This window comes from Solanum verrucosum, unplaced genomic scaffold (genome assembly GCF_900185275.1).
Source record: "Solanum verrucosum unplaced genomic scaffold, falcon-dt-bn FXZP01000049.1, whole genome shotgun sequence".
NCBI lineage: Eukaryota > Viridiplantae > Streptophyta > Magnoliopsida > Solanales > Solanaceae > Solanum > Solanum verrucosum.
In genome coordinates this window covers 4,207,401-4,217,274 of record NW_026020221.1, presented here as the reverse complement: position 1 = coordinate 4,217,274, position 9,874 = coordinate 4,207,401, and the positions used below count along the sequence as shown (strand labels likewise).

Below are 9,874 nucleotides of genomic sequence, written 5' to 3'. Positions count from 1 at the left end.
CTGTTATATAATATGCCATTCGACTTATTTATGTAATACTAATGATGTATAAAACTTAAACTTTATTTTTCTCGTTATTGGATTTGGATATGTTAAATAATTTAACTGATCAACAATCTTAAATCGAAGATGAAGAATATTTATCATCTGAACAACCCCGCTCAGTTACGGAAAATGAGAGTTGGGGAAATATCATGTGCCAGTTGGACCTAAAAAAGTTGCTCAAACACGTGAATACTAGCTACCAGTTTGTTATGGAAATTTTTTCTATAAATATCAAAGCCTCCATTCAAGTACACATCAACACAAGCCATTTTTTCTTCTTCACTTGCTAATATTTGTATAATATTTTTGATATTTTCATATACATAAAGCTTAGTAAAAAAAAAAAAACGAAAATGGTCACCGTAGAGGAGGTTCGGAGGGCGCAACGTGCAAAGGGGCCAGCTACTATCATGGCCATAGGCACGGCGACTCCTTCGAACTGTGTTGATCAAAGCACTTATCCTGATTATTATTTTCGAATCACTAATAGCGAGCATATGACTGAGCTTAAAGAGAAATTTAAGCGCATGTGTAAGATATATAGTTATTTTTTTTTTAATTATTGTTATCATATAGTATTATAATTGGAGTTTTGATGATTAATTACATGTGTTAATTCTAGTCTAGATTATAATTAAATAAGATATAATTACGTAATACCAAAACTATGCTCTGGCTATTGATAGTTGAATGGTGTTCCTAATTAATTGTATCACACGTGATATACTTTCTTTGATACTAACTAATTAAATACCAACATACAACAAAGATGAATTTTATGGGGTTTTCTCGATCAACTAATAAAATTTTACTATTATTATTTTTTTGATCAAGTTTTCCATTTAATGCAGGTGATAAATCAATGATTAATAAGAGATATATGCACTTAACAGAAGAAATTCTGAAAGAGAACCCAAATATTTGTGAATACATGGCTCCTTCGCTTGATGCTAGGCAAGATGTAGTGGTGGTTGAAGTGCCAAAACTTGGCAAAGAAGCAGCCCAAAAGGCCATTAAAGAATGGGGTCAGCCCAAGTCCAAGATCACCCATGTGGTCTTTTGCACCACTAGTGGGGTGGACATGCCTGGGGCTGACTACCAACTAACTAAGCTTCTTGGTCTTCGACCTTCGGTCAAGCGACTCATGATGTACCAACAAGGTTGCTTTGCTGGTGGGACTGTTATTCGACTGGCAAAGGATTTAGCTGAAAACAACAAGGGTGCTCGAGTCCTTGTTGTTTGCTCAGAGATCACTGCAGTTACTTTTCGTGGCCCAAGTGATACTCACTTGGATAGTATGGTTGGACAAGCCCTTTTTGGTGATGGGGCAGCTGCGATGATTATAGGTTCAGATCCATTACCAGAAGTTGAAAGGCCTTTGTTTGAACTCGTCTCTGCAGCCCAAACTCTCCTCCCTGATAGTGAAGGTGCTATTGATGGTCACCTTCGCGAAGTTGGGCTAACATTTCACTTACTCAAAGATGTTCCTGGATTGATCTCAAAAAACATCGAAAAGAGTTTGATTGAAGCATTCCAACCATTAGGCATTTCTGATTGGAATTCTATCTTTTGGATCGCTCATCCTGGTGGGCCGGCAATTCTTGACCAAGTTGAACTAAAATTGGGCCTAAAGCCCGAAAAACTTCGGGCTACTAGGCAAGTTTTAAGTGACTATGGAAATATGTCTAGTGCTTGTGTTCTATTTATTTTAGATGAAATGAGAAAGGCCTCATCCAAAGAAGGGCTTAATACCACAGGTGAAGGCCTTGATTGGGGTGTACTTTTTGGATTTGGGCCTGGGCTTACAGTTGAGACTGTTGTGCTCCATAGTGTGTCTACTTAGTATATATATTAAGGGGGTTATTAATTAAATTGATTATCTATGTAATAATCTTAAATTTCTTATATTTGGTGTATCATGCATTTGTTTTGTTTTCAATTGAACTTTGTAATGCATATTGTGTGTAATAAAAGTTCATTTCCCCTTAATCTCTTGTCTTTCTTGATATAAATTTTTGTCCATTGCAAAATTTCTAAAATCTGGCTAAAAGATAAGTTGTTTAATTAAGAGGAGATAATCTAACTGAATGATACATTTCTATATTTTGTTAATAAGAAGTATATATTGGGGCGAATTATATTAATTGGCTTCCACTCGAGTCATAAACAAACATGTGGATATTTTTCATGGTACAATCTTTGATTTTCTTTATACGTTTTCTTTGTTTTATTATATGATACTGTTTGACTTGACACAAAATTTAACCAAAAAAAAAGAAGAATTTTGAAATTAAATATGTGGTCTAAAATAAAACTTAGGTATTTATGTAGTGACAAATCATTTTATTAAAGATAAAAAAAAAGTTAATTCTTTTTAACTATAGAAATGTTATATTCTTTTTGAATTAAAAAAAAAGTATTTCATATAAGCTGAGAAAGAGGGAGTGTATTTTTAGCTACATCTTTTAGCCCACATATAGTTACTCATTTCGTCCACTTTTACTTGTCCGCTTAAATAAAAATTGATTGTCCAGAGAAATCAAAAGCTAATTTATTTATTTTATAGTTTATACATATAATTTATCTCCAACTCCTAAAAATTATGCATTTCTGATCAATGCGTGAGATGACACTTATAGTAAATAAGAATGATAAAGTAAAATTACCATTTTATATTATTTCTAAGAAGTATTGTGTCGAGAAAATCATGGATAAATAAAAATGAACGGAGAAAGTATAAATAGGATTAATGGATAACTTTACCTTAGCCCACACGAAAATAAAGTCTAGTACGGCCTAATTTACTACCACAAATTTGCCCCTAACATGGATTACATTTTATTGGACATAATATCCTTACTAGTACTAAATATATTGGGTCTGCTTTATTTGTGAAATGGAATAAACAATGATATAAGATATTTTATGAGATTATTTTAAGTCAGAAGTAATTGATTGATACATAGAAATAGAAGTTACTAAAGTTCTTCACATGAATGGAGGAATCGGAAACTCTAGCTATGCAAAAAACTCTTTACTTCAGGTATATATCATCACACACCTTTTTACTTATCGTTATTTGAAATTTTAGTGAAACACTGAATTTCTTATCTCATGTCTGTTTTTCGTGGAAAAATACAGCAAAAGGTGATTCTCATGACAAAGTCAATAACAAATAAAGTTATATCTACTCTCTACAACAACCTTTCCCCAGGAGATATGTATTGCGGATTTAGGTTGTTCCTCTGGACCGAACACTTTCTTGACAATCTCTCAACTCATTCAAACTATTCATGAAGAATGCAAAAGAAATGGCCAACAACAATCCCCGGAAATTCATGTTTTCCTCAATGATCTTCCTAGCAATGATTTTAACACCATTTTTCGATCATTGCCAACGTTCTATGAAGATTTGAGGAAACAAAATATGGGAGGAGATGGATTATTTGTGACAGGAGTTGCTGGTTCATTTTATACTAGACTTTTTCCTTTCAAGACTTTACATTTTGTTCACTCCTCTTATAATCTCCACTGGCTTTCTCAAGTATGATTTGTTAGAGATAACGTATTTTTATTTACTTATGATCTCCTGTTTGACTATAGATTATGAAGTCAAAACTTGAAAAATTGAATTTTTGAAGATAATTTTAAAAAATTAATAAAATTTCATGGTCAAACAGATATTTGAAAATAAAACTTCAAAATTTAATCCAAATTAAAGATACAAATGCTAGCTAAATTATATGTCTTCAATCAACACACTCCCTAACATACGAATTTATGATAGGTTCTATATATATATATATATTCAATTTAACATTTTACTTTTAGTTCGAACTATAAATTATCTAATAATATCATATACGTCTTATTTTGAATAGATGATTTTAGATTTGAATTCGCCTTTGATAGGTACCTGATGGAATAGAAAGTAACAAAGGAAATATTTATGTGGCAAGTACAAGTCCACCAAGTGTGGTTAAAGCGTATTATGAGCAATATGAAAGAGATTTTGTAAATTTTCTAAAGTATCGCTCGAAAGAATTGGTAGATGGTGGATGTATGATATTAACCATATTGGGCAAAAAAAATGAAGACCGCTTTAGTAAAGGAGCTTGCTACCTATTAGAGCCTATGGGGAGGGCTCTTAGAGAGTTGGTTGTAGAGGTAGAAACTTAAACTTGTAAGATACAATATGACATATCATTCGTTTTATTTTATTATGTGACAGTGTTTGACTGGATGCAGGGATCAGTAGAAGAAGAGAAAGAGTATACATTCAACATTCCTGCATACTATCCATCTGCTAGAGAAGTGATGTATATAGTTGATAAGGAGGGATCTTTCACCATTGATATCTTGAAAACTTGTGAACTCCATATAGATGATTTTGATGAAAATATGGCACAATATGTGAGAGCTTTCACTGAGCCTTTGCTTGTTAGCCATTTTGGTGATAATGAAATATTGATGGATCAAGTGTTCCACAAGTGTAGGGAGATCTATGTCAATTTCATGACTAAAGAGAAGACCACATTCACAAATGTTATTGTCTCTTTGATTAAAAGGAACTAGGGCATCTATTCTCCCTAGCCCTATTCGTTTTTGTTATTCTATAGGCACGCGTATATGATATCAGGATCTGGGAGAGAAAAATGTAAGAAAACTTATCCACTTGACATTTAGCTCGAGTATGTTATATTTGGTTATTTACTAAAAGCGTCATCCTTTGGAGATGAATGATTGATTGTGTAGTGTGGAGTGTATTTAGAAAATATAAACGGAGGATATGTATTGTTAGGTTTCATTTGTATATTAGGTGAAATTTGGCATATATCTTAATGAACTTCTATGTATGGGCTCGATGCGCGGTTGTATAGTGTGAATAGACTTATCTTATAAGTTAGTGGCTTTACCTATTTTTGGATTGTTTGTTGTTGGACTTGTTTCATTTTTGGTTTCCTTATTTGTTACTTTGTCTAGTTTAATAAAATTTCTTATCCTAGCGAATTTTATGAATTTATTATATCAGAAGTTTCTCAAGCTCAAGCAATAACTTTTTTTAGTTAGAGACCAACATTTTGAGGCTAATATGTGATTCGCTTAAGGACCTACACTGTTTAGATAAAACCTTTCTCATCATTAATATATTTGTTAGTGGCGATTGTGATCCCTCAAGAGAACTGATGATTGCATCAAAGATGCAGTGCTTCTACATCTAAGACTTCTTAAACTAAATATGATACTTATAATCGCGACAAAGCCGCATCACTTTTTATTTCCATCACTATTACTTGTGATGTACCTATAGTGAAAGAATTTGATGACTCTTGCACTATTTTAAAAACTATCAAACCTAATCCAAAAATTTCAATCTATCAAAACCCAACCTCAAAACGGAGGTCGATAAAATGCTAGTGGGTATATTTTTCCTACAATAACTTATATTAAAAACATAATATTATTATTATTATTGTTTGGCCAAGCGACCTAAAACATAAACATGTTGAGAGAAAATCTCATCCTAAAAATAACTGTCTAAACGACTACATTGTGGATGTTATTGTGTTGTTGGTATGAGAAGAGAAGTCTTCAATTTATAGAGTTCTAAATGTTTTCTCTAAGGAAAAAATAATCAAATATGGAAGAGAATTATATTTTCCCTTTTAGGAAAAATTAAAACATTTGTTGTAATACTTTGCCTTTCCTCCTTTAAGAAAAAAATAAAACTTAAAATATGGTAAGACAATCAGGGCAAAAAAAAAAACCCTAACACGTCCACCATTATGAACTTTTGCCGTTGCCATCGGTTATTATCAACTATCACTATCCTTCCACCATAACCATCATCCTCACCCACAAGTGTTATGATTGTCAATCACTACAATCAACTCTCATCACAATTGGCCACCATTTAAAATTATCACCCATTAATTACTATTACCAGAATGATTATTAATTAGTAACGAGTATCAACAATCACCATCATCTACCATCACCACATATTGCAAAGCATCACCATTGGCTCTATCACTATCATCCACCACAACTAATCAACTTCTACCATCAACCATTACTGCCACACATAACACCGCTATAACCTGCAACATCACCACCTACAACCATTATCGCTAGCCATCATCACTATCAACCATCATATAATTTTTAAAAAATATTCTTTTGATATGTATTAGATTAATTTAGTGTTTAATTAATTTTTAAATAAAAACAAGTTTTATGCATTCAAATGTTAAAATAATCAGTCTTAACTATTTAATATTTAGATGTGTATTTAGATTAAGACATAAATAAACGATTTTAAAGAAGAAAGAAGGATAACTTCCTTCCTTAAATCCCATAAATTTTCCATACATTTCGAGTACTTAAACCTACCTGTCTCATGTTCCATTATTTTAGGAACTTAATAACCACCCAAATAAATAAATAAATAAAATTTAAATTAAAAATTTATTTAAATATAAAATAAATCTCATCCTCCTTTTCTCCCTTTATATGTACAATATAATTAATCACTAAAAGTGATTTTCTTTTTCTGTGTATGAAACAATTTCTTCCACATTCCATCCTTGTGAAAATGGCCTTCAGAATGGTAAGGGAAAAAAAAATCATTACTATTCTTTTTCTTTTGTTTTTTTGAGATAATTAAAATCGAGTTATAATTACGAGTATGTCTTATAGTTGGAATTACTACATTTTTAAAGTTTCTATTAAATTTCTGATATCTATTTGAAAGATCAAATCGAGTCATTTTTAATGATTTGAGACCTTATAATGTAATCACATTTCTTTGATTTAATTGTTATTTCATAATCAACACAAAAATCGTTGTTTTTATATTGATCATATAGTTTGAATTGCTAGGTTTTTTATTTTCAATCTATAATCTCGATATCTATTAAAAGATCAGATCGAGTTATTTGTTCAATTGAGATCTTATAATATTGCCATAATATTCTCTGATCCCAATTGTGTTTTGGTTACCAACATAGAATTTTTTATTTTTTATTTTTAAATATTGACGTTAACTTCTGTATTTATTATTGTCTTCATTGTTACGACAGAGGTATTTGAAATCCATGGCGAATGCCTTCGCGGCGAATCGATCGTTTGCTTCTTCTACTGCTCCAAGATTTTCCTCTGCTGGTGGTTCAACTCACGTCAATCCTAAGAAGTTCGTCTCTTTTAACTTATTTTTAAGATTATAAATTTCATATTCCGAAGAGAACTACCTATAAAAAGTTATCATTTGAGTAAATAACTTTTAAAAAAATTCATACGATTTGTCAAACAGGTTTTTGATCCATGTCATTTTAATGTGAACATTTACTCTTTATCTTGACATAGTAATATAATATCAATTCACTTTACATCATCAAATCATCTTTATATTTGTAACAGATAACATGTCTTATTTTCAAGATTACAAATCTCACATTTTAAGATAATAATTTTTAGGTATCTTTTAGGTGAACCTTATTGTGTAAATGGTACTTCTTCTAGTTATAAATAAGGCATAATACATAAATATATCATTTACCTTATTTTCAGTTGGTATCTATCTCCTCCAATTTTGAGTATGCAACAAGTAGACACTTAAGTTTGTATAAAATTGAGTAAATAGACACATGCATCCTACGTGACATAATACATGTAAGATTTCACGTAGGACACAAATTTCCATGTAGCATGCCACGTAGGATGCATATGTGTATTTATCCAATTTTATACAAGTTAAAATGCCTACTTATGCACCCCCAAATTAAGTTGAAGGGAGTAGATGTCAGCTGAGACCAAGTTAAAAGATACATTTATGTGTAATTATACATATAAATAATGTTTTAAGTTGTCTACACTAATCACCAATCTTTACTAGTAAAATCTAAGATTTACCTATATAAGTGACCTGATTGTATAAATATACTGTCAGTATATAAAACTTAAACTCGATATTTGATCATTTGAAAGGTTGTCAATGACTAATGGGGATATGGCACCAGTGTATGTATTGGGTGGAACATTAGCAGTGGCAATAGGACTATGCATTTTCACAATGAAACAACAATTATTTCATGGTCCTGGAGTTTTTGTCACCAAAAAAAAGAGAGAAAATCTTGCTGAAGTTGATTTCCCAGATGCAATGGCTAGTTCTGGTACTAAGTATATTGACAAATCTGTCTTGAGGAAATTTGGCAGAATTCAAGAGCCTATTAATTCTCAATATGACATTGATCCTTACACAAGGTATAGTTAACTACTCCTTCCTTTTCGCGAAAAAATACGTTTTATGTCTATTTTTGAAAATATTTACGCTATGTATGTAGTCGATACTTTATGTTTAGACACAGAAATTAACTCGTATTTGTGTATAAACATCTTTTATACACTTTATATGAGGTTGATACATTATATATATATAGGAACTTACATAAATCTTTATCTTACTAGTTTAGGAGTTAATTACTTATTAAATACACTCTAGTTTGCAATATTACATACTTTGCCAAATTTTGGTGTCTCCAGTCTCCAAATTTGTTCAGATACATGAGGTCAAATTTAGGTGTAATTTGTTCTAGATACATTGCATCCAAGTAGATTCGCATGTATCTTTGATACATAGCAAATCTCGTTCGCCTCCCTCACCTCTCTCTCATCTCGCTTGCCACATCTCATGTATCTGGTATTCTAGATACATACGTATCACTCCAGATGCATATAGATACATGTATCTAGTGTGTATCGAGTGTGCTTCGTATGCATCTGGGATACATACAAATCTCGCTTGTCTCCCTATTTTTTGTGTATCAAGTAGCAAAAATACATGCATCTAAGTGAAAGATACACATAAAACTATATATATATATAATGATCCCCCCGGATATAATATTGTATATTGGGCTACGTACAAAAATAACAACCCAATATAGTCCCAAAAGCGGGGTCTGAAAAAAGAATAGAATGTACACAGATCTTTCCGGCCACTTTCTCAGGTAGAAAAACTTATTCTAAAAGACACTCGACTACGTACGATGACATGTTTAACAATACATAAATGCTATGTAGGTGCTCATTAGTTTTATTATTAATGAATTTTTCCATAAGAAATTTAACAAGTTTAGTACTAGCTAGGTACATTTTTACTACATTATCTATTTTGGTCCAAACAACCTGATATATATAGCTAAGGTAAAGATAAAATCTGTTTATATTTTGTTCTCGTCAGATTTTATTGATGAAATTATCTTGAATATATTGTTGTATATATTTTAGTCCGTCATTCCTTTCCAATCCTTTAAAATGATAAAATTTGTTTATTTATTTATTTATGGCAGGCCAAGAAAAATTGAGTCCTTGAAATCAGTTGGAGTTTGAGACAAAGTTGGAAAGTCCATTGTGAAAATAGATTTCCCTTTTTCTAAATTAGTTTTACTCCCATGGCACAATAAATTATTTTTGTTGTTACTTAATAAAGTGCCATAAATTTGAGGAGAATAGTTTTTTTGTATTTCAATAGATTCCTTTTTTATTTCTATTTCATTTGATTAAGCATGTATTTCAGCTTTAATTTGAATGATGTTGGGATCGAATAATCAAAACGAAGCAAATTCTCAAATAAATAATATAACAAAAAAAAGAATTATCCTTTAATTAAAAAAAGAATAATTTATATTTTTAAAAAACAGTAAATTAACATGCATATATGATTTAATGTACACAGTATATATATATATATATATATATATATATATATATAACCTTTTTCTCCTAACTAAAAAAATCAATTATAATATGGGGCACACGTGAATATTGT

General features: G+C 30.9%; 2 protein-coding genes and 1 pseudogene across 2 annotated transcripts; all 3 read left to right on the top strand.

Annotated features, from left to right (window-relative positions):
• Positions 1 to 267: 267 nt before the first annotated feature.
• LOC125831137 (chalcone synthase 2) lies at positions 268 to 2,032 on the top strand. Its single transcript, XM_049510319.1, has 2 exons — positions 268 to 576; positions 897 to 2,032. The coding sequence occupies exons 1-2, from the start codon at positions 399 to 401 to the stop codon at positions 1,886 to 1,888; spliced, it is 1,170 nt and encodes a 389-aa protein (XP_049366276.1). The 5' UTR covers positions 268 to 398; the 3' UTR covers positions 1,889 to 2,032.
• A 987-nt stretch (positions 2,033 to 3,019) lies between these two features.
• LOC125831259 (S-adenosyl-L-methionine:benzoic acid/salicylic acid carboxyl methyltransferase 3-like) lies at positions 3,020 to 4,620 on the top strand (annotated as a pseudogene).
• Positions 4,621 to 6,581: 1,961 nt separating this feature from the next.
• Positions 6,582 to 9,516, top strand: LOC125831331 (uncharacterized). The gene is made up of 4 exons (XM_049510532.1): positions 6,582 to 6,655; positions 7,128 to 7,237; positions 8,032 to 8,307; positions 9,396 to 9,516. Exons 1-4 carry the CDS (start codon positions 6,605 to 6,607, stop codon positions 9,433 to 9,435), a joined length of 477 nt encoding a protein of 158 aa, XP_049366489.1. The 5' UTR covers positions 6,582 to 6,604; the 3' UTR covers positions 9,436 to 9,516.
• Positions 9,517 to 9,874: the final 358 nt, after the last annotated feature.

Coding starts and splice junctions, on each gene's coding strand:
- LOC125831331 (XM_049510532.1), top strand. CDS start 6,605: ATGAAACAATTTCTTCCACATTCCATCCTTGTGAAAATGGCCTTCAGA. Junction 7,238..8,031: donor ACTCACGTCAATCCTAAGAA/GTTCGTCTCTTT, acceptor ATCATTTGAAAG/GTTGTCAATGACTAATGGGG. Junction 8,308..9,395: donor GACATTGATCCTTACACAAG/GTATAGTTAACT, acceptor TATTTATGGCAG/GCCAAGAAAAATTGAGTCCT.
- LOC125831137 (XM_049510319.1), top strand. CDS start 399: ATGGTCACCGTAGAGGAGGTTCGGAGGGCGCAACGTGCAAAGGGGCCA. Junction 577..896: donor AGAGAAATTTAAGCGCATGT/GTAAGATATATA, acceptor CATTTAATGCAG/GTGATAAATCAATGATTAAT.